At 42.9% G+C, this 24,425-nt stretch overlaps 1 protein-coding gene across 15 annotated transcripts in view; it reads left to right on the top strand.

The window, feature by feature from the left end:
• The window catches only part of LOC102569719 (ABC-type organic anion transporter ABCA8), a 68,557-nt gene extending 45,017 nt beyond the window's left edge, over nt 1–23,540 (top strand). For all 15 annotated transcript variants that reach the window (XM_059732025.1, XM_059732029.1, XM_059732028.1 and 12 more), the window contains 21 exons: nt 37–223; nt 3,894–4,060; nt 5,637–5,764; nt 6,311–6,448; nt 7,218–7,331; nt 7,990–8,160; nt 9,194–9,304; nt 11,674–11,799; nt 12,347–12,415; nt 12,916–13,007; nt 15,222–15,342; nt 16,562–16,679; nt 16,763–16,854; nt 18,228–18,406; nt 18,804–18,879; nt 19,486–19,580; nt 20,282–20,401; nt 20,575–20,715; nt 21,040–21,119; nt 21,206–21,261; nt 22,033–23,540. In XM_059732025.1, coding sequence (XP_059588008.1) covers nt 37–223; nt 3,894–4,060; nt 5,637–5,764; nt 6,311–6,448; nt 7,218–7,331; nt 7,990–8,160; nt 9,194–9,304; nt 11,674–11,799; nt 12,347–12,415; nt 12,916–13,007; nt 15,222–15,342; nt 16,562–16,679; nt 16,763–16,854; nt 18,228–18,406; nt 18,804–18,879; nt 19,486–19,580; nt 20,282–20,401; nt 20,575–20,715; nt 21,040–21,119; nt 21,206–21,261; nt 22,033–22,131 — 2,480 coding nt within the window. In that variant the 3' untranslated portion in view covers nt 22,132–23,540. The remainder of the gene's footprint in view (nt 1–36; nt 224–3,893; nt 4,061–5,636; nt 5,765–6,310; nt 6,449–7,217; nt 7,332–7,989; nt 8,161–9,193; nt 9,305–11,673; nt 11,800–12,346; nt 12,416–12,915; nt 13,008–15,221; nt 15,343–16,561; nt 16,680–16,762; nt 16,855–18,227; nt 18,407–18,803; nt 18,880–19,485; nt 19,581–20,281; nt 20,402–20,574; nt 20,716–21,039; nt 21,120–21,205; nt 21,262–22,032) is intronic.
• The last annotated feature ends 885 nt before the right edge of the window (nt 23,541–24,425 follow it).

Raw genomic sequence — 24,425 nt, forward strand, 5'->3', positions numbered from 1 at the left:
AATGGTGAAACTGTGCCCTTTGAAAACTCCTTGTAGGAGATGTGCAGGCAGAAGAGGAAAGAGAGACTTTCTCTGCTGATGAAGTGGAAGAAGGTCTTCTGTCGTTCTCAGACATGGGAAAAGCAATTGTAAGCGGCACAACTCTCTGGAAGCAACAAGTCTGTGCCATAGCACGAATGCGCATCCTAAAGCTTAAGAAGGCATATAAAACCTTGCGGAACCTGTAAGTGCCATGGAGCTTCTGATTGGTTTAAGGGCACATTCAGAGAATACGTGTCCATGGAGTGGGACTTCCTTTTCTCATAGCTGTGTTCCAAGGATACAGACTACTAGGTTTTAGTTTTAAGGAACAAATATGATCTGAGATACTCGCAGCATAAAGAGCTGCGCTAATTAGAGCTAGGAAAAATCCCAGTATTCTTCTGGAAAAAAACCCAAACATTTACTTTACTTGAGAAAGTTTCAAAATTAAAGAAACAACATTTCTGTTTTGTTTCATTTTTCAAAAAAAGACAAATTTTAAATGCATCACCTTTTCCCTTTTTTATTGCTATTTGTTTCATATCCCAATGACTAGAAAGAACAAGTGGTATCTAAATTTAATCCTTTTCCCAACTTTTTACAACTTGCCTACTTTACACCACCAAAAATTCTCCAGTTTTAGAAACAAACTTTTCCAGTGTTAAAATTTTGAAAAAATTAAATGAGAAAAAAGAAAAAAACTCTCTATAGAAACTCATTCATTTGCATTCAATAGCAAGAAATGGGAAAAATAAGCATTCAAACTGTAACTCTTTTCATTTTAGGCAACTAAATTATTTTTTACGGTACATGTCCTACTATTTGAAATAGAGTCATAGAAAATGAGGGTTGGAAGAGATCTCAGGAGGTCATGTCTAATCCAATCCTTTGCTCAAAGCAGGACCACCCCAACTAGATCATCTAGCCAAGGTTTTGTCAACCTGGGTCTTAAAAACCTCCAAGGATAGAGATTTCACAACGTCTGGGTAACCCACTCCAGTGCTTCACTATCGTCCATGAGAAAATGTCTCCTAATATCTAACCTAAACTTCTCTTCCTGCAACTGGAGACTGTTGCTCTTTCTTTTGTCATGTGTCACCACTGAAAACAGTCCAGCTCCATCCTCTTTGGGCCCCCCTTCAGATAGTTGAAGGCTGGTATTAAATCCCCCCTCAGTCTTTTCTGCATACTACATAAGCCCAGTTCCCTCCACATTTCCTCATAAGTCATGTGCCCCAGCCCCCAAATTATTTTTGTTGCCCTCTGCTGGAATCTCTCCAGTTTTTCCACATCCTTTCTGTAGTGGGGGGCCCAATACTGGACACAGGACTCCAGATGTGGCCTCTTTGGTACCAAATAGAGGGGAATAATCACTTCCCTCAATCTGATGGCAACACTCATACCAATGCAGCCCAGGATGCTGTTAGCCCTCTTGGCAATAACAGCACAGTGTTGACTCATATTCAGCTTATTGTCCTCTATAACTCCCATGTCCTTTTCTGCAGAGCTGTGGCTCAGCCAGTTGGTCCCTAGTCTACTGGTGCATGAGATGTTTCTGTCCTATGTGCAGGACTTTGCATTTGTCCTTATTGGACTTCATGATATATCTTTTGGTCCAATCCTCCAATTTGTCTAAGTCAATCTGAATCTTAGACCAACTTCCAGTATATCTACTACTCTGCCCAACTTGGTACCATCTGCAAACTTGCTGAGGGTGCACACCACCCCTTCTAGATCGTTGCTGAAGATATGGAATAAAACCAACCATAGGACCATCCCCTAGACCACTTCACTTGATACTGACTGCCAGCTAGACATCAAGCCATTGATTATACAAGTCCTTTGAGCTCAATGATCCAGCCAGCTTTCTACCAACCTTACAGTCCAGCATCCAACCTGTACGTCCTTAGCTTGCTTGTGACAAGGTTGTGGGAGACTGTATCAAAAGCCTTGCTAAAGTCAAGGTATACCACATCCACTGCTCTCCCCACAGAGCCAGTCATCTCATCATAGAAGGCAACTAGGTTGGTCAGGCATGAGTTGCCCTTGTTGAATCCATGCTGACTTTTCTTCTTGTCCAAGTGTTTAGAAATGGATTCCTTGAGGACCTGCTTCATGATTTTTCCATGGACTGAGGTCTGTAGTTCCTCAGATCCTCCTTCTTCCCTTTTTAAAGATGGGCACTATGTTTGCTCTTTTCCAATAATCTAGGACCTCTCCAAACTGCCACAAGCTTTCAGAGATAATGGCAAGCAACTCTGCAGTCACATCAGCCGGCTTCCCCAACACCTGCATGTGCATCCCATCCAGCACCAGGGACTTGTTATGCATCCAGCTTTTCTAAATGGTCCCTAACCTTTTCTTTCACCACTATCAGCTGTTCCCCTCCTCCCCAGTCTGTGCTGCCAGGTGCAGCAGTCTGGGAGCTGACCTTGCCTGTGAAGACAGAGGTAAAAAAGGTATTGAGGACTTTGGCCTTTTCTGCATCCTCTGTTACAAGGTTGCCTGTTCTGTAAGGGACTTGCAGTTTTCCTGATCTTCTTCTTCATGTTTATGTACTTGTAGAAGCCCTTCTTGTTACCTCTCACATCTCTTCCTAATTTCAACTCCAATTGCACTTTGACCTTCCTGACTTCATCCCTGCATGCCCAAGCAATACTCTTATACTCCTCCCTAGTTTCCTCTGTAGCTTCCTTTGTTGTGTTTTAGCTCATTGAAGAGTTTCCTGATAAGCCAAGCTGGTCTTCTGCCATACTTGCTAGTCTTCCTGTGCATGAGGTTGGTCCATTCCTGCACCCTTAGTAAGGTTTCTTTAAAGTACAACTAGCTCTCCAGGACTCCTTTGCCCCTCAGACTGGCAACCCAGGGGATCCTGCCCATCACTTCCCACCATGAATTGAAGTCTGCTTTTCTGAAGGTCAGCATCCTTATTCTGCTGCTCTCCTTCCTTCCTTTCCTCAGGATCCTAAACGCAGTCATCTCATGGTCACTACTGTCCAAGATGCCATCCATGTCTACGTTCCCCACCAATTCTTCCCTGTTTGTGAGAAGCCAGTCAAGAAGAGCACGGCCCCTAGTTGGCCTCTCCAATACTATTTATCAAACAAATGTTTCTAAAAAAAAGTTTTAAATGAGGGGTGGTAGGGAGGTTAGCTAAACTCTTTTATGGCATCTTATACATAGTGAATAAAATCTCAACTGGTTTAGTAATTGTTGCATTTATGACTTCTTGGAAGTTTTTATTGGCTCTCCCCCAGACTCAAGAGGTTAGAGGTACTTTTTCCATCTGGTGCCTTCAGAAGAGGGAAAGAAAAGTAGGCTGTTGGAGTTGTTAGGTGCTTATCTCCCTGTTTCCCAGGGCAGGTGCTTGAGAACAGGTGCCAGCCCAGGGGGTGTTGAAGGAAGGGGTTTAGGATACTTGGGCCATGTGTTGAAGCCAGGGATGAGCAGTCACATAACCACTGCTCAGCTCTTCTTGTTTCCATGCTGGCTTGGAAAAGGCTGCCTGCTTCCAAGGTTGCCTGTGCAGTGTGTGCTGCTGCTGTTTCAGCAGTGATTTAGGACCAGCATTAGTTGAGCATCTCAGAGTGTGTTGCCACCATTTTCATCAGGAAAATGTCCTCTCAGGAACACACATAACAGACAGAAAATGGTGATTTACAGCAAAGTGTAAATTTAAACCTAGACTAAATGGTATTTCACAGGTCAAAGAAAAGGTTTTGGAAATTTTCTTCCTTGCACATTTTAAAAACCTGTCTTGATAGTGGAGAAAGTAGAGGTTCTAAAAGTAAAGTCACAAGGAATATATTAATTGAAGGTGTGATGTTGCTACCCTACAATTCCCCTAACTCTCCATCTGTTGTTCAATATAGATTACTTCTCTATCTGACTTTTATGCTCCCTCTGATTTTGGAACTGATCTTCATAGAGGTGTGGCACGTAATAAATTCTTGGGAATTGACTTCTGGTCTGTATTTCCTTCCTGTTGGAAAGAAGTCTGACAAGGAATACATGAACCTCCTAGTCCTCAATGAAACAGGTGAGGGGAAAGCAAAACTACAAAGCTGATTGTTTTTCTATGCCATTGCTTTTTATCATTTCAAGTAAGTTCAACATAGGGTCAGATAAAGTGGGAGCAATTCAATGCAGGGGCTCAGAAGCTGGGGTAGAAGCTCAAAAAAAAAAGAAAAAAGAAAGAGCTGAGCAGATGGGAGCAAGGTGACCTGAAGAAGCTGATCTTTGATATGAGAATAAATGGAGTGTTAGTGCAAAAATCTGAATAGGGAAATAATTTTGCCAAACAGCTTGCAACAAACTTACCTCTAGTGATTACATTTGGTATTTACTAGGTGCGGGCATGGATGTGTTGAGACAGCCAATGACCAGGAGGGAGTGGTTGCCAATCCTGTATATTCATAATGTACATTCGTACTGATACTGCACGGGACTGTTCAGCCTGGAGAAGCACAGGTTCAGGGGTGACTTGGTGGCATCCTATAAGTACATCAGGGGGGTGCATCAGGACCTGGGGGAATGTCTGTTCACCAGGGCACCCCAAGGGATAACAAGATCCAATGGTCACAAACTGCTGGAAGACCATTTTAGACTGGACATAAGGAAACACTTCTTGACCATCCGAGTCTCTAGAGTCTGGAATAGACTCGCCCCGGAAGTGGTGCAAACACCTACTCTGGATACCTTCAAGAAACACCTGGATGCTTATCTTGCTGGGGTCATCTGACCACAGCTGGCTTCCTGCCCTTGGGGCAGGAGGCTGGACTTGATGATCTTGCAAGGTCCCTTCTAGCCCCAACGTCTATGAAATCCCTAAAGGAGAGTTCAGACTGTGGGGACTGAAAGAAACAGATGCTTGGGATGACGATAAGGGAGCGGAAATAGGATTTGTACATGGCCAGGATGTGTGGGCTAAAAGGAGTGAAAAACTTCCCATTTCATCTGTATCAGGGAGGATAACTATCTATTGCCATCAGGAGTAGGAGGAGAAGTGGAGATGGCTTAAAAGAGGAAAGTGGGTGTGCTGTTTTTATCACTATTAGATTAAGCTGATGAGAGAGTCTTGTGGAATTGGATGAAGTCGTGTTTTGATCCTGTTTCATCATCACAGGCCTGGATTCCATATAAAAAGATATCTGAACATGTTTGAGCTGGAGGCAGTTGCCTTCAGACAATGCAAAGTGAGATGAACAAAGGGCTGGAAACCTCTATGGACAGTGGGGGAAAAGATAAGGACCTGCTGGGACAAGTTCTGAAGAAATGTTCAGATAAATTGGAGGAAACTCAACACTGGATGGTACTGCAAAAGTCCACTGAAATCAAGAACCAAGAGATTATCAGGAGTTTGGTGCAGCAAGACAGTTAAATATGTAGACAACGAACGCAGGAGTGAGGCAATTAATGATGGCAATATTTAAGGATGGCAATTTATGCAAAAATGCAATGAATCATTAAATAAATGTTGCTTGGACAGTCTAGTATTTATTCTGTGCTTTTTCTGGTCTTGTTTGGGAGGCAGTAATATCAGCAAAGCCCCCAAGGATGACTGTTGTAAAACAGCTTCAAACATGGTGATTTGTCTGTTTTTACTTTCCTACCAGGCTCCAGCATTGAGAACTTTGTCCGTGCTGTAGAGAAACAGAAAATAATGTTGGATGTAACTACTGGAAAAAATATCACAGAGGAGTTAATACACAGTGGGGCTATAAAAGTATCTCTTGAGGACCAGGTAGAGTGCAAGCCATTTCAGCTGCCCATTAACAACAAGTTATATTTTGCAACTGGCATAAGACACCTACTGAATCCTCTTAACTTCTGCATGAAAACACTGTTTAAAATAAGTAGTGTGGGTCTGCTGCTCCTGAAATGTTGAATACTAGCTTGCATTTGCAAGCTGTTTTTGGGGATAAAGATGCACACTGTATGTCTACAAGATGGTCCAAGCAAAACATTTTTGCTGAAGACATTGCCTACCTCTCAGCCAAGCAGGGTCTCAAGGTTGGACTTTGTGCAACACAGGTCCAAAGTGATCAAGACGCTGGGATTATTTAAATTGGGCAAGGCTGAACTAAATTCAGTCATGCATACTAACACCTACCTCATTGCTTGATTTTTAGCAGCTCAAACTACATTCTAGGCTCCTGACAGGTTCTAGATCACCTTCCTATTCATCTTGTTCTAGGACCTAGAGCATGAACTATAACTTATCGTTTCCTGGTACTTGCTGAGCTATGAAGCACACTTGAGTTTGTCATCCTGGTTTGTTTTTTTTAAGAGCTACAGGTTTACAATAATGTGTCACATGGAGGTAACCAACTGCTTCCCCATGCTTGTGAACATCATTAGCAATGCGCTGCTGGGAACCTTCAATTCCACTGAGCATATCCGCATCTGGAATCAACCTTTTTCTAATGTAAGTGTCTTAACTTCCCTGTCAAAAATGCTGGTTTAAAGAGAGTGTCTAACAGCTCAAATTGTAATCAGTTTTTTAATAGAAAGGAGCTAGGGGGGTTATTTTTTTTTATAAATATTTATCAGCCAATTGCATCAGTGGTATTCATGGTACTAGTGCTGTTAGTGGGCTTCACGCAACTAGCACAATTGTCTTCAAGGAGCACACTGGGGGCCCCCACACACTCCCGGCTCAGCGATCAGCCATGGGGGGACCCTAGGTGCCCCCCAGACCTGGGTAGCTGCAGTCACTGAGCCGGGGGGAGAGGTGTGGGGGTCCCCCCTGAGTGCTCCCCAGTGGACCTGCAAGTGGACTGGAAGTACTTCTGGTCCATTTCTGGGTCCACTGCCAAGCGCGCTGGAGAGTCCCCCACACCTCTGTGAGACGCTCCATGCCCCCCCACATCGCAGCACTCACGAGTCTCTGCTACCAAGAGGTATGTAGAAAAAACATTTAAAGCTGGGTCTATGCCCGAATTGCCGAATCTTTCTGAATCTCTCCAAATTGATTCGGAGGGTTCTGATTCGATTCATGGAGATTAAAGGGTCCTCTGATTCAATCCAGATACGGCGATTCGGCCACTGCATTGAGCCGAATCTACACCAAATCAAATCAGGGACCAAAGCTTCGCACAGCCCAAATAACTATGCATTCAGTTGTGATATCCAGTTGGATTTAGGCTGTTACAGTGCTGGTTTTCTTCAAATATCTTATTTTTACTCCCCTGCAGAAACATGGAGGAATGTTCTGGAATTATTTTTTCCTGAACTACCTTTTCTTTTGGTTGGTTTTATTTCCTGCTTTCCCACCTTACTTTGCGACGAACCACGTAGAGGATTACAAGGTAAAAATCCTTGATTGTAGCAGAATTTCTGCAGGAAGAAGGAAATACAGTTGTGTAGGCACTAAACGGCTCTTAGTTGCAACACAGGCCTTCACACGAAGCATGCTATTCATACAAGAGCCTAAACAACTCTGAGAAGCCCGAGCGAAATTTAAATCCTAAAAACTGAACACAAACTCTTGTGAGAGAGTGAGAGATACGTGCACGTGCAGTGTAGAAAAGAGAAACTCAAGGTAGACTCAGAGAGAGAGAAAAGGCATGTTATAAGCACACCTAGAAGGTTTATCCACAGTAGAGAAAGAAGGACAATGTTTAGAGACATCCAAGGGTGACGTTCCATGTTACGCTGAGACCATACTAAGGGCACAAGTATCTGCATGTTAAAACTCTTAACTCATGCAAAGTGCCTTCTGACCATCTGGGCAGGAAAGTGGAACGAGGGAACGTATGTATCGACAGAATGAAAGACCAGAAGGAGGCAATAGCCAGAGAGTGAGAAGGATGAAAAATACTTGGGCGGGCAGCAGTAACAGAATAGGAGACTCACTGGTGACATTACTTCCTTGAGCTATTACCATACATCCTATCAGCAGTTGGAAACTGTTATCCTTGCTAAAAAAACAATACTAACATCTCTGTTTTCCATGTGTGTTCCTAGAGGAAAGCTCATTCTCAGCTGCGTGTCTCTGGGCTCATCCCATCAGCTTACTGGTGTGGGCAGGCACTGGTGGACATTCCTCTGGCCTGGATCCTTCTTATCCCCATGTATGGGATACTGCTTTCACTGAGTTCTCAAACTCAGGGGTATCCTGGTACCCTGCTCATTTTGGTAAATCTTTGGATGATCACTTATAAAGAAATATCTCCTGAAAAAATGAGAAGGGAAACCTCAGAAAATACAGAACATATTTCAGCCTGAAAACCAAAGAGAGAGAGCAATTGCCTCAGAATTGCTTGAAACCCTAAATCCTTGCATATATTCAAATGTCCACTCTCATTCGAGCTGTGAAATGGGACCAAGTTTTGCTGGGTATTCACATGAAAGTTTATAATTTTGATAGCATTTGAATTCAAGACATAACAAAACGTTGCCATTTCTTCCTGCACTTTTCTTTCAGAATACAGAAACAATCTCCCTGGCTGCATGCAGGAAAGAGACAGGATTTGCTCTAGGTGCAAAAACCAATTTTTCACAATAAAATTATAGGATCCTGGAAAAATGTGTTCTGTATTTTACCCTCAGTCCCTATCCCTGTCCCAAATAAAGCCTTAAATATTCTAGATGAGAACGATGCTTTTCAGTAGTGTAACTACGGGGGGGGGGGGGGGGGCAAGGCAAGGCATGTCTGCTGTTCTGCATCCTCTTTTTCATCCCTCTGGGGTCAGATTGAAAACACGCTGTTTACTTGGTAAACTGACTTTACTACAAAGTAAAAGTGGAATGGGCACATGATGCACAGTCCTACTGTGTAGTAGTATATCACTAAAATCCAAGGTAAAATTAATCCTTGGAAATTTACCCAGGGCAAACCAGCTTCCAATGATCTGGTGGCCATTGTGATAGATCTCCTGTGGGTGGGTGGATGGCTTGGGAGAGAGAATTGTTTGTCTGCTCTTTATTACAGAGCAAAGCCCTAGATAAGCTACCTATAGTGATCATGTCTGTGTTTCCCTAGTAATGAAATGGAGATAATAAATCTTGCCCTTTACAAAATATTTTACGCTTATCATGTTCTTTTTTTAATCCCTTGACTCAAATTATTCCTATTCATAATTCAGTCTAGACTAGGTTGCTGCAATTGTAGCTTTCTGATTGTCCACACCAGTTCGCTTATCCCTAATGAAACCCTTTCTCTTTACAGTTTATAGGACTTTTTGGATATGGAGCTTCTATCGTCCTGTTCCTTTATTTAATTGCCTTCATATTTCGCAAGGGGTGCAGCAGCCATATTTTGTCCTTTTCTCTCGTAATGGTAAGCAAAGGGCGCTCATGCTCTAAAATCTGTGAAGCAATACCTTGGGGGAAGCCCCTGTGCAGCTCCAGGACATTGACAGTCATTTCACGACAGAAATGATTCAATTTTGCACCTTATTTCAATCTCAGTCCTCTCCAGTCATTTGCGTTTTAACAAGTTGGTTACAATTTGGTTTGTTTTGGGTTGTTTTTTTTTAATGGAACTCCAAAGTATTTTGCTAGTCTCATAGACAATCTGTTTTGTGCCTAAACTGTGTAACCTGGAGCTTAACAGCAGCAAAAACCTCACAAGAATATAGGCTACCTTGGATCTTAGCTTTTCAGTGGCCTGAACATATCAGTGTGTGTGTGTGTGTAACAAGATTGTCAAGAATGTTCCGGCTAATTGCATATTTTGTCTGTTTTCCATCAATTTTTTGTAAAAAAACAAAACCCAAAATATTTCAATTCTGCAAAGCCAGTGTAGTGGTTCATGCTCCATTTTAAGATCCATGCTCAATTGTCAGACTTCATCTCCTATACCATTGCCAAATCTCCCCTGGCCAAAAGTTGTATTCTGGTACGTGAGAGAAAAGTGGTCCAATCATGTAGTAAATCCAAATATATATAAGCCAAAAACCAGGAGGTACACAAAATAGAAGGCTTTTTGTGGTACTTATCCTCCAGAGTATGTCAGTATCTATACTGTTGGCTATGATTTTGTTTCAATCTTCCAACCAATAAATACAACTTGGAAACTGGCTACTGTGGTCCCAATTTTCAAGAAGGGGAGGAAGGAGGACCCAAGTAACTATAGGCCTGTAAGCCTCACCTCGGTGCTCGGGAAGCTCTTGGAGAGAATCATCAAGGAGCACATCTGTGGGGGGCTGCAGGGGAGATCATGCTCAGGACAACCAGCATGGGTTTAGCAAAGCCAGGTCATGCCAGACCAACCCGATTTGCCTTTTATGACCAAGTAACTAAATCTTTGGATGATGGTGTCGCTGTGAACATAGTCTTTCTAGATTTTAAGAAGACCTTTGACACTGTCTCTCACCCCATCCTCATCAATAAATTAAGTGACTGTGGCATTGATGCCTGCACAGTTGGATGGGTAAAAAATTGGCTGATGAGGTGCACTCAGAGTAGCGGTGGATGGGTTCTACTCAACCTGGCGAGGTGTGAGCAGTGGGGTCCCCCAGGGCTCGGTCCTCAGCCCGCACTGTTTAACATCTTCATCAGCGACTTGGGTGGAAAGCATGCTGTCCAAGTTTGCTGGTGACACTAAGATGTGGGATGAGGTGGACACACTTGAAGGGAGAGAGAGGCTGCAACTAGATTTAGACAGACTACAAAAGTGGAGAGATGAGAATAGGATGGGGTCCAGCGTAGACAAAGGCAGGGTGCTGCACCTTGGGATAAGGACTCCACAGCACACATACAGGCTGGGGAGTTCCCTTCTTGAAAGCACGGAGGCGGAAAGGGATCTCGGAGTCATTATTGACTCCAAGATGAACATGAGCCGCCAATGCCAGACCGCAGCCAGCAAGGCCAGCCAGACCTTGTCATGCATCCAAAGGTGCATCTCAAGCCAGTCCAGAGAGGTGATCCTCCCCCTCTATGCGACTTTGGTCAGGCCGCAGTTGGAGTACTGCGTCTAGTATTGGGCGCCGCACTTCAAAAGGGATGTGGCCAGCCTGGAGAGGGGTCAGAGGAGCCACCCACTTGGTGAGAGGGCAGCAGGTCAGGCCCTATGAGGAGAGACTGAGGGACCTGAACCTGTTCAGCCTCAGCAAGAGAAGGCTGAGGGGGGACCTGGTGGCTGCCTACAAACTCATCAGGGGGATCAACAGCAAATAGGCAGAGCCCTTTTCTCCCCAGCACCACCTGGGGTGACGAGGAACAATGGTCATAAGCTGATGGAGAATAGGTTTAGGTTGGAGATCAGAAGGCAATATTTTGCAGTTAGGGTGGCCAAAATCTGGAACCAGCTTCCCAGGGAAGTGGTCCTCACCCCTACCTTGGGCAAATTCAAGAGGAGGTTGGATGATCATCCGTCTGGGGTCTTGTGAACCCAGCATTCATTCCTGCCTGTGGCAGGGGGTCAGGCTAGATGATCTGTTCAGGTCCCTCCTAGCCCTAGCTACTATGAAACTAAGTTTGAGGCAATAAAATCTAGTAGCTGTAAAATCCGGAGGGACGTCGGAATCAGAAACAATGCCCCAGATGCCTCCCAACACTATATTTTGTATATATGTTTGCATGGGCCCTCTACTGAATCAAGTAATTTGCACTCATACCCCAAGTGGTAGATGTATCCAATTCTTAGTAACAATGAGCGAAGGGAACTTTTTCACTCATACAAATTATTTTCTTGTTTCATTTTAGGTAACCTTTGCTGTCTACCTCTTTGGTTTATTCATGTTTTATGCTGAAGGTGGAATTACTCATTACGTTCTGTCCATTTTCCTTCCTGTATATCCATTATTTGGCCTTTGCATCACAACTTTATATGTAAGTTATTGCAGTAGATCACAAGGAGACTAGCTATGTACCTAGCTAAGTTTCTTTGGAAAAACAAAATGCGTAGTTTCTCAGTAGGAAATGTTAACACTAACTGGACACACTGACAAGGTCCTCTCTGTTTCTGTTACCCATGGGATTTTCATAGTTCTGTACAGCGATTAAAGAGCACAACTCCCTGCAGAAGCGTCTGCTCTTCTTCCCAAAAATGGGGAGCAAATCCCAAAACCCAACAGCAGAGTAGATGGAAAGAAAATGTTATCCACTACTGGGACTATGGAGCAACTAGAGGGGACAGATGCTTGCCCCTTGCAGAGCTATTGCTCCTAAAGAGAAGATCTTGGTTTTACTCAGGAATATAACGGTTTCTAGAATAATATTAGGAATCCCAAATTCAAATCCCCACAGTTACTTTTTCCTACTGTGAGGACTTTGAGTAAAACAAAAATACTCATTTTGAAAATATTTATCAGTTTGTTTATTACTCTCCTAACATTTGATAGTATTATATCAAACATGTGTATTTTTGCTCCTACAGGCTGTTGTAGACTTTCCTCAACCCCTTTTTCCAACCGGCTGGTCGGAAATACTGATATCTGTGTTTGGAGTAAGAGAAAAAATTTCAACGTTACTTTTTAATTTGTATTATTTTGTATAGGCCATGTATCCTAATGTACTTTATATACCCTGTATTGCATTCACTGCAATCCATAAGCTAGAAAAATGCACATAATTTGACAGAATCTAACATACCAACTCTTAGATTTTTCAGTATGGCTTAAAGTTGGACTTAGTCCATGAATCCAGGGTCTCATCTGTCACCCGTGCAAATAATATTAGGCTATGTAAGTCTTCAATAGGAAGAAAATGGGACTGCAGTATAAAACTAATTCTGTGAAGTGGAGATCTTAGATTGGATTTTAGTTGTATTGAGTTAGAGATAGCTGGCCCAGCTACCCAAAACTATTTCTTTGAAACTGGAGAGAGAGAATGAAAGTCACAGATCAGAGTCCCACTGAGTTTATGAATTAAATGTGATTTTTACCTTTAGTATTATAATTTTTTTTGTATCGCTGTTCATAAAGTGTTGGCTATTTCTTTTTTCAGCCTTACATCCAGTGTGTGGCTTTCGTTTTTCTTCTTCGATATTTGGAAATGAAATATGGAAGAGTGGTTTTGAGAAAGGATCCGATTTTTAGGTTTGTGCCAACACATACCCTCGGGGGCACGCACACACATGTGAGCTCATATACCATACAGCCTTTTCTCCAAAACAAAATGTTCACAAAAATTGCTAATAATTTTCAATAAATAGTGTTTGTTGTTCTTTTAAAAAGAATATTCACTATCTGTAAGGTTATAAAAATGTAACAGACTCAATAACAAAAGCTTTGACAGTGATTTATAATCTTTTTGAGGTTTTAAATGAAAGAACCCTGAAATATTTGAGAAAAAACACAGTCAAAACAACAAAAAGTTATTGTTTGAACATTTTACGATTTCAACATTTTTCACAAAAATAGGATTTATTTTTTCAACCAGTTTTCATAGATTCATAGAAGTAGGGCTGGAAGGGACCTTGTAGATCTTCTAGTCCAACCCTCTGCCTGGGCAGGAGAGAAAAAAACTGGGATCAAATGATCCCAGCCAGGTAAACGTCGAGCCTCTTCTTAAACACCCCCAGGGTAGGAGCCAGCACCACTTCCCTTGGAAGTTGGTTCCAGATCCTAGCTGCCCTGACAGTGATGTAGCGCCTCCTGATGTCTAGTCTAAACCTACTCTCTAGCAATTTATAGCCATTATTCCTTGTTACTCCGGGAGGTGCTCGGGGGAACAAGGTCTCTCACAAACCCCACTTGTCTCTCCCTATTAAGTTTATAGACAGCCACCAGGTCCCCCCTCAACCTTCTCTTGCAAAGGCTGAACAGGTTCAGGTCCCATAGCCCCTCCTCGTAGGGTCTGCCCTGCTGCCCTCTCACCAAGTGGGTGGCCCTCCTCTGAACCCTCTCCATGCTGTCCACATCTCTCCTGAAGTGCGGCACCCAGAACTGGACACAGTACTCCAACTGCAGCCTGACCAGTGTCACATAGAGGGAGAGGATCACCTCCTTGGCCCTGCTCATGATACATCTGTGGATGCACAACAAGGTCCAGTTAGCCTTACTGACCGTGTCCTTGCATTGTCAGCCCATGTTCATCTTGGAGTCAATAATGACTCCAACATCACTTTCTGCCACCGTGCTTTCGAGAAGAGAGTTCCCCAGCCTATAGGTATGCTGCTGGTTCTTACTGCCCAAGTGCAGCACCTTGCACTGGCCAGGATTGAATCAAATCCTATTCTCATTTGCCCATCCCTGTAACCTGTCCAGGTCCCGCTGTAATCTGCCCTTCCTTTCTAGTGTGTCTTCTAGTTCTAGATAATAACCTACTGTCATTACCATTTCCAATGTGAACTCAACAGAGCATGCTCTATTAATGCAAACCTGCTAGTAATCCGTTCTTGAATTTCATCGTGTCCTACCTGATATTTTGCCTCCTGCTTTCTTGTTGAAACCACTACATTAAAAGGCTAAGGGACCTGAACCTGTTCAGCCTCCACAAGAGAAGGCTGGGGGGGGATCTAGTGGCCTGTTACAAACTGGTCAGGAGGGACCAGCAGGCATTGGGGGAGTCCCTGTTCCCCCGAGCACTACCAGGAGTGACAAGAAATACTAGTCACAAGCTGGCAGAAGGTAGATTCAGACTAGACATCAGGAGGCGCTACTTCACAGTTAGGGTGGCTAGGATCTGGAACCAACTTCCAAGAGAAGTGGTGCTGGCTCCTACCCTGGGGGTCTTTAAAAGGAAGTTAAACGAACACCTTGCCGGGGTCGTTTGACCCCAGTGCTCTTCCTGCCATGGCAGGGGGTCGGACTTGATGATCTGCTCAGGTCATTTCCGACCCAACCAACTATGAAACTACGAAAAGGGTGCTAAGTTTGCCATGCCAGGTATTCATAAGTTAGGAAAAGCCAGAAAGTAAATATCTTGGTGTTCTTTAATTATATTATTTGTCATTATTTGTCCTAAATAGCCTCTCTCTTGTTCAGTGCAGGGAATGGGCAGTCAGTGATACAAGAACAAGAAGAACCGAGTTATTCTCTTGTATTTCAGAAGCTGGGACAGAGGAGGGCTGAGCTGTAGACATGACACTCTCATAAACAACCTCTTTTCTGTTGAGCAAGGCTAGGATACAGTACATTTTGTGTACACGTTGCCTGGGCAGGTTTGAAATACTCAATTTAATGAATATGAAATAACAGGAAACACAAATAGTGTCATGGTGGAAAGGAATGAAGTCTTGCTCTATTCATAATGCATGATTGTAAATGAAAACAAAGATACAAGACTAACGTGGCATTGTTGATCTATAGACTCTCCCCAGGGAAAGAGCCTTGCCATCAGAATCCTGACGAACCAGAAGAGGAGGATGAAGATGTTCAAGCGGAAAGGGAAAGAGTAAGGCAGGCAATAGCATCTCAGAATCAGAAGGAGGTAAAACAAAGCAGCCTTCCTGTCTATGTGTCTGCCTACTCTAGTCCCGTTTTCATGTTGGTAGAAATGTGCACTGCTAAAAGAATAATAAATATTGGTGAAGAAGTCCAGTGGTTTACCTTACTTGTCTTTGCTGGTAAGAACTGACTTTCCAAATGGGATAAATAGACATAGAAACTGACTTCTAAATGGACTTAGCTGATAAAAGAACTGAAAGTATAGTTTTTAAATAGAAAGTAGAAGTTTTTGTCTTCTCTAGGGTTTTTTTTTCCATTTGTTTTGTTTTGGGGTGGTATTTTTGGTCTCAAACTATTTAAAACAAATGAAGCTTGGAATGAAGCTTTGGCAGCATCACACACACTTTCAGAGTTGTATTATTGTTACTACCAATAATATATCAGGCATAATAGTTAGTCTCAGTACAGAGGAAGATGGAGGCACTCTCCATTTATCAGTCTAACACTGAATGCCTTTGTGCCATTTATGGCCACACCTCAATGAGTCCTGTAAGTGTCCTTACAGAAAAATAAAAGGAAGATGTTCAAGCTGAAAGGGCAAGAATAATGCCTTTGTGCCATTTAGGGGCACACTTCAATGGGTCCAGTAGACTCCTTACAAGACTGAGAGGGAATTAAGAGCCTTAGTACAAAGACGAACTCCTCCATTTGCCATAAAACACTCTAGGGCCCTAAGTGTGCTCGTCGCCTCCTCTTTGGACTGCAGTATTACCTTTACATGCTCAGGACCAATCCTGTTTGTCTCGTAGGCATCTGACCCCTGCTTAAGCTCTGCTGCTGTCTAGACTGTTGTTGGGCCAGCACTGACCCCTGCCTGCATCCCCATCGCACCAACTCCTTTAGGTGTCCACACCACAGCAGGGGCAATCCCCAGCCAAGCCATTGCTGAGCTGCCCCTCTTCTGACCTGTTCCCACCCCCTTACCTCAGAGAGTCAGCACCCTGGAGTCAGCCCTCAGCAGCCACTTTCAAGCATGCCAGAGACCCCTGTCTCCAGTGTGGATGCAAAGGGACACCTCGAGCTGTTGTCACGGTTGTAGTTCTGCGTTTGGAGCATGTGTGCAAGAGTGAATGGGCAGGGGGAACCTAGGAGCAGCTTAGCAGGAGTGTGCTCCCACCTCAGTGCAGACAAGGCGTCCCATGGTTTTGTGTAATGCAAGAGATTTGCTCTTTAAAGGGTTTTCTTTTCCCCCCTCTCCCCAGAAGCCAGTTGTTATTGTCAGCAATCTGCGCAAGGAATATAAGGTCAAGAAAGCCAATGCTGTTTTTAAGAAAAAGAAGAAAGTGGCCACCAAAAATGTCTCTTTCTGTGTTAGAAGAGGTCAGAACCCAGGAATCTTTTACTAGAATTATTTTCACAATTCCCTAATTGAAAGATTGAAACTTGGTTCATCTTTGTTCTAGGAGAGGTATTAGGACTGCTGGGACCCAACGGAGCTGGAAAAAGTACAACCATAAATATGATCACGGGAGACACCGCACTGAGCGCCGGGCAGGTGAGTGAGGCAAATAGACTGCCAAGTGACTGTGTGAGTGGAAAGTCTGGTGCTTACTCCTAAGTTATCATTACAGTAAAACAGCAATATTTAGGATAAGATTTCTAGCCCTGTGCATCATGCTATGAAAAGTAATCATGCAAATTGTTATCTGTTAAAGTAATCACTCGATGAATGTCTATTTTGTACACTAACAAGCTGAACGAACTTTCTGCAGACTAAACAAAATCGGAATGCTTGAAACAAAAATATAAAGTCCTCCGGAGTATCATACATTTGTTAATATTGGAAATAATTGTATCATGTCTGCATTGTTTTCTTCTCGTGCCACTCACATTACAGTTCCTAAGTCTCAGAATAAACATGTACAACTGTTTTCCCTGTACATCAAAGATGCAGCAGGAAAATGAAATACAATGCCAGGGCCAACAGTTACCTAGCAGTAGGACTGTGCGAAGCTTCGGTCCCTGATTCAATTTGGTGGACAAATTTCTGAATCCGAATTGAATCAAGAGACCCTTTAATCTCTCTGAATCACTTTGGAACCATCTAAATCAATTCAGAGAAATTCGGAAAGATTCAGTGATTTGGACATGGACACAGCTTTAAATGTTTTTTCTGCATACCTCTAGGTAGCAGGCAGCTTGTGAGCCCTGCAATGCTGGGGCACATGGAGTGTCCCACAGTAGCACAGGGGGTGGTCCCCAGCATGCTCATCAGCAGACCTGGAAGTGGACCAGAAACACTTCCAGTCCACTTCTGGGTCTTCCGGGGAGCACACCAGAGCACCCCTCCATCCCCCCTGGCTTGGTGACTGGTGCGTCCTGAGCCTGGGGGGGGGACCCAGGGTCCCCCCGTGGCTGAACTGCTGAGCTGGAGACTCGTGGGGGGAGGGAGGGGCCAACACTCTCCGCGGTGGACCCAGAAGTGGACTGGAAGTACTTTGGGTCCACTTCTGCGTTTGCCACCGAGCACACCGGACCCCCCACAATGCTCCTATGGGATGCTTCATCCAGCCCAGCATAGCAGCATTCACAAGCCACACCTCGAAGTATGTAGAAAAAACATTTATAGCTGTGTCTACATCCGAATCACTGATTCTCTGAATCAGCATCGAATCTTCAGGTTCGGATTTGGCCGAATTGAATCAGGGACAGTGATCCAAATCAACGAATTGAATAGCTGTCCCTGATTCGGGCTGAATCCGAATCTAATAGGGCCTGTTTTGCACACCTCTACCTAGCAGTGCTTTCTGCTTGGTAATTCTCCTTTTACAAAGCCTCAATGATCCCATCATTAATCTTCCTCATATTTGAGCCCCACCTATTTATCAAATGATCACGCAAGAGCAGAATACCTGATTGTTTGTGCAGGTGCTGGCGAAGGGGAAGGATGCAGCTGGATCTCAACTGGAAGCCAGCATCCCTGGCTTCCTGGGCTACTGCCCTCAGGGGAACCCTCTCTGGCCAACCTTGACTGTGCAGGAGCATCTGGAGGTTTATGCGGCTGTGAAAGGGCTGAGGAAAGAAGATGCTGCTGTCGCCATCAGTCGGTACCAACAGACACTATTTCCAGTTTCCAGAGTCTCCATCGCTCCCCCTTCTCCTGCCACTCAACAGCTAGAAGCTTAACCCTCTCCCAGATGCTGCGATTCTGGTTCTCAAAGGGTCCCCCTGAGAAACACAAATAGAAAGGGGTGGTGATCACAGAAGGAAATAGGCAAATTCTACCAAAAACTTCACTAGAAAATTTAAAACTGTCCTCCCTTGACCAAATTCAAACATTCTTTACTGGGAGGCGACTCCCTTAGGGGACCTGTTTTGCTCCCAAAACCCTAGGTGGGGAGGAGTGTCAACTCTTTCCTTTTTGCTGCCAGTCTCATGTAAGTGGGGACTGCTAGGGAGAAAACAGACATTTGTTTCCCTTTCTTTCTTCTCCTCGCTCTACAGGATGGTGAAGGCTCTAGAGCTCCAGGAGCATTTAAAAAAAGAAACCAGGACATTATCCGCTGGCATAACAAGAAAGGTATGTGTGACGTTATTCGAATATTGAATTGCATTCTCACTTATGTGAGTGTGATATCTGGCCCAGCTTCACACATGCCACTGAAATAAATGAGAACAGCATGTAGCCTTCCATGCTTTAGACTGAATTTTTGTTGCAGACATAGTAAAATCTCTGTTTGGGATTAAATGCATTAAAGTAATGGCGAGTGAATTATCTCCACAAAACAGTACAAGTACTTGCAACGTTCAGTATGTGAATAAAAGGCTTACATTAATGAATAAAAGGTGTAGTTCTGCTCCCAGTTAAGTGGATAAGATTTGCATTGCTTTTTGTGAGAGAGTGCACCGATATTTGTGCTGCTTCACTTCAGAAGGAATTATATCATTCCACATACTATACAACAGAATATTGCACAGCATGGTACTCAAAATGTTTTAATATAATAAGTACAGAGTTATTAAGGGTAACATGACTCCCACTGTGTGTGCGAACTTGGGTTCAGACCCCGGTAGATGTGTCACGGGCACATAAAATATGTTGGGCCAAATATTGCCTTTGGTCATACAGGGGTATTACAGCTGATCTTTCTGACGTTGTCCATTCAACATCTTTCTTCCATTTTAGCTGTGTTTCATCCTGAGCATGCTGGGTAACCCAACAGTTATGCTCTTGGATGAGCCAACCACTGGAATGGACCCTAAAGGCCAACGTCAAGTGTGGTGAGTACTGCCTGTGCCAATGATTAGGCCTTCACCTCAGGACTAAGTTGATACGGTGCAAAAGTGTTGGGAGCTGAGCCTGGGTACCTAAGATTTCTAAATCCACAACTGCACACCTATAAATCACCTAAAAGTCAGTGGAAGCTGTGGAGCCCAGCAATTTTGGAAATGTATTATATCTTTTGTCTCAACCTCTAGGTTATTGGCATAGCTGCAATAATGTCTTAAAATGCATGGCAATATAATTTTGGTTCCTTGACCATTCTACAGGGTTTCTCGCATTTTAACATCTCATAATCTGGAAAAATAATCAGGGTGTGAAGCAAAATTTTGGCTCTTGTCTGCATCTCAGATTTATAAGCAAGTTCAGCCCTGCTCTAGTTAGTACCCTTGTTCACTTGACAACTCTGTTACTTGAAAACAACTCTCATGGGCCTAAGAAAAATATGTTTGGCTAAAGCAAAAGCCTTTTAATAGCAGTTCCTCCTCATTAACCCAGCACTGCAACAAGTGTTATTTTGGAACAAACTATAATGGGTTTTGCTCATAAATGTGCAGTTGTATCATTATTTCAAAGTACATTTATGTAGTCATTGATTTGTTAATACTTTCAGAGTAATCATTTTTGCCCTTTTGAGGGGAAAGGACAATAGGAAAACTCATTTGTCTGTTCCTGTGATGTAATAGCCCTTTTGTTTTAGGAAAGCAATTCATGCTGCACTGAAGAACAAGGAGCAAGGGGCTATTTTGACAACCCACTACATGGAGGAGGCTGAGGCAGTGTGTGACCGGGTGGCCATCATGGTGGCTGGAGAGCTCCGGTAGGCTTCAAGATAGCTTCAATAGCAAGAGCAAGGTGTTTCTCATGGAACTGAGAGATTTTTTTTGGCGCCTGTTAATTCCTTATACTTCCTGCACTATGAGATGAGAGTTGTGGGAAAACGCCAAGTCCACTAATCACTGTTTCATACCGTGCTTCTTCCCTTGTTAACAGGTGCATTGGCCCCATTCAGTACCTGAAAAACAAGTTTGGCAAAGGTTACCTACTGGAAATTAAAGTGAAGGACCCCGAGCAAGTCGATGAACTCCATGCCAAAATGCTGACGATCTTCCCACAAGCAGCTCGTCAAGAGCGGTAACTGCCAATATATCTGGTCCCATTATAGGTGTAGGTAATGTACTGCTGGTCTCCTGCAGAATTTCTCAGTACATCATTCCCTCTGCAGTTTGGCAGCAAACGTTACATCCCAATCCAAGATCGTCTATTGAAAATAGATTCATAGGGATGTTCTCCAGATAATGAGCCACTGACAGAGTGCCATTATGTCTGGTCTGTATATGGCCATACAGTGAAGTGCTCTCCCATTCTGCCCCACATTGGAGATGGGCCTAATGTGGTCCACAAGCTTAATCTGAGGAGGTAGGCAAAAAATGATGATGTATTTTTCTTTCCTCACAGGTTTCCTTCTTTGCTGGTCTACAAGATACCAATGGAAGATGCTCTTCCTCTGTCCCAGGCTTTCTCCAAGCTTGAGGCAGGTAAGAATGAAAGCAGAAGCAGCAGACTAAGATCACCTGAAAAGGGCAATAATATTTTCTTTGACTATATTTTAATTTCTCCACAGCCAAACAAACCTTCGGCTTCGAGGAGTACAGCTTCTCTTTGAACACCTTGATGCAGGCATGTGATGCACGCAGAGACACAAGCTATAAAATTTAGGAGACACAATGGCAGCACACTATATTCATCAGGCTTTGACAAAAGAAGGAAATGTGTTGTAGAAACAGATGGGTTTCCAAATCCTAAAAGGGCTAAATCCAGCAATGGGGGGCAGAGCATGGCCCGTCCTGCAGACCCACATAGGGGAGAAAGAGGGAAAGTCTCCTTTTCACAACGTGGAACAGATCACCTCCATCACCACCGTGGGGAATGCGACCTGCAGCTGCTTCTCCCCTTGGCCTAGATATAGGGCACATCTGCAGACTCCTGGTGCAATAGGGACCGAATGATGTTTCGGTCCCTATTGCAAGGCTTATAAGAAAGCCAAAGGGAAATGAAAACTACTCAAAGAAATGCCACCTTCTCATCTTGGTGTGAACAGCCACCATAAATAGCTAGTATTGCATTCCCACTGTATAGCGCTTGACTTAAATATGCCTTTAGGAATGTATGTAGAGTCAACATCAACAGAAATCTACAGAGCTCCTGAGAAGACAATGCCTTTCCCAAGCGTTACTCCAAAAGTTTAGTGAGCCAATTTGCAGAGTATTAGGTAGTTGCCACTCTGAAGTGTAGTGCATCTCGATAAGCAGAGAGCCCGTGCTGAGTGGGGTTCGCCTGTTGGGCAGCTGCAAACTCATAAACTGGTATTGCAAAGATTAATAAGAGTTAGTGAAGGGCTGTATTATTGACATTGAAAAATAACTACACCTTTTTTGTTGTGTATTTTAGGTGTTCTTGGACCTGTCTCGAGAGCAAGAGAAGGAAAATTTTGATCTGGCATTGGATGGAAATTATGAATGGAAACAACTTCAGCCAGAAGACATTTAGCCACGTTAAAACGTTTCCTATTTAATCAATTTTAATCTTTAAGGTTTGACTGTCTATCAGTATAATATGGTTATCAGTGCAGCAGGTATTGCAGCTTCTGTACTTTGGACAAAAGAATTATTTTTTTCTAATTTAGGTTTTCCTTTTAAGGAAAGAACATTTTGAAATAATAGAAGTGTTACTGTTCTCAGGATGACATGGTTTGCATAAAAGAGATAGTAAAGAATACATAGGAAATGAAAAACAAATTTTACAGATGGAATTGGAATAAAATATGAAATAAAACAATGGAAATGAAAAGATACCTCTCTGAAGAGATAGCCTTGTAGTATAATTAAGTGCATCCTCAATCACACCCTCCAAAGGATACTTTAGGCCTACAGATCATAAATCTGCATGCCTCATCAACAGCAGAATTTCCCTTTACTCCATCAAAAGATCTGCCCTTCAATCTGACAAGCATCATATTAACCTTAGAGAGCCTATGTCATGTTTGACATTACCATAACATTTCTAAGAAGCCATCTCTGAACCATTAGCTATTATTTTTTAAAGCTCCTGGAGGACCAGGAGAAGTCCTAGATACCTAGAAAAGGGCAAACAGAATACCTGTTTTTAAAAAAAATTAAAAAAGAAAACTTAGGAAATTACAGGAACAAATTATTATATGAGAACAAATTATTTTTAAAATATGATAATGAGCTCAAACAAGCAACATGTATTTGTCGAGACCAAATTGTGTTGAATTCATCTAATTTCCTCCTTTGACAGGGTAATAGACCTAGTGGATAAGGGAGACGCAGTAGATGTGAGAGATCTTGCCTTTAGCATGGTTTTTTTCCAGATTCCAGATGACATTCGTATAAGTAAACTATGGTAATATGGTCTCAGAGAAATCATTTTGAGGTAGATGCACAACCAATGGAAAAAAACTCACTCAAAACACCTCTTTATGGTTCAGTATCAAACTCAGAAGACATTTTAGTGGAGTCCTACAAGGGTTGTCCTGGGCCGAGTACTACTCAATATTTCCATTAATGACTTGAATGAAAAAGAGTCCACTTATGACATTTGTGGATTATCAATGGAGAGTTGGCAATCATTATGGAAGACAGGATAAGCCCCAGGCTATCCTGACATGGGCCTGGGCCAGAGCTAGGGAAGTGAATCAGGAAGCCATACCTTCGTTTGTAATGGTGCCTACAATATGCACACTTTTCTGTGCTCAGTGGAAACTAAGTATATCAGAGATCCTGTACGAATATTTTAATATTTTCTGTTTGTTTCCCACTAAGCAATATGTATAGAAATACTCGTGTAAGACATCTGTGTTCAGATACATTTTGTCTAAGGTTTTTACTCTATTTTTGTACTCTTGCCAATAAAAGTCTGCTTTTATTGAAACCAAAGTTACCTTCTGAAATGGAAACGTAGATTTTCAAGTCTATTGCATCTGAAATGGGTCTCTCCATTTAGAAATAAGCAAGGTCATTTTTCTCATAAATAACCCTGCAAATTCAACTTCTGTTCTGAAAGTCGAGCTGCTTTGCTTCTTGTTGATGCCCCGTGGCCAATGACAAAGACTTTCACAAACTTACATCCATTATCTTTGACACTTTTGCAACTCTGCTGTTGTCTTAATTTGCTTTTGGTTACTATTATGCAACACCATTGTGCAATGGACTAAATTTTTACTGCTTTCTATGGGATTCCTCTCTTTGAGACCTCCCTGTGAAAACTGCATTGCAAAAAGTAGGACCTAGATTATTACTGATTTGTTTTTGGTGGTGTTTGAGGAAGAATAGATGACAGCATGTTCTCCCAGGACTGTGTTGGCTTTGCATAAGGACCAGAAGTAACACAATATTTCAAATGTGTGTTTGTCACCACATCAATTTAAGGATGATTTGAGGAACCAATGAAAAACAGTTACATTTTTTTGCTAAAACATGCAGAAGAAAGCATATGAAGCCATCTCAGTGTGTCCATAAAGACTGGATGTGTCTCCAATGTAGGGCAGGGCCAGATCTGTTGAGATTTGTATCTGTTTCAATTTTCACTTGGGCTGTCCAGGGCTTCCTGCTGCAGACCTGGGACCCAGAGAGTCCTGGCACCCCAGTACGATTCCTGGGTCTGTCAGCAGTTGCACAGTTAATCTCAGTGAAAGTTAGTTAGTAAGTAGTAAGTAATATTAGAAGTTAATAATATTGCAATTTCCTGTGGAAGAGAAAAAATCTGAAAAAATGGATATTTAGAAATAATCAAATCATTTTTATTTTGAATATTTCTAGAAA

The sequence above is a fragment of the Alligator mississippiensis genome, chromosome 8 (genome assembly GCF_030867095.1).
Source record: "Alligator mississippiensis isolate rAllMis1 chromosome 8, rAllMis1, whole genome shotgun sequence".
Classification (NCBI taxonomy): Eukaryota; Metazoa; Chordata; order Crocodylia; family Alligatoridae; genus Alligator; species Alligator mississippiensis.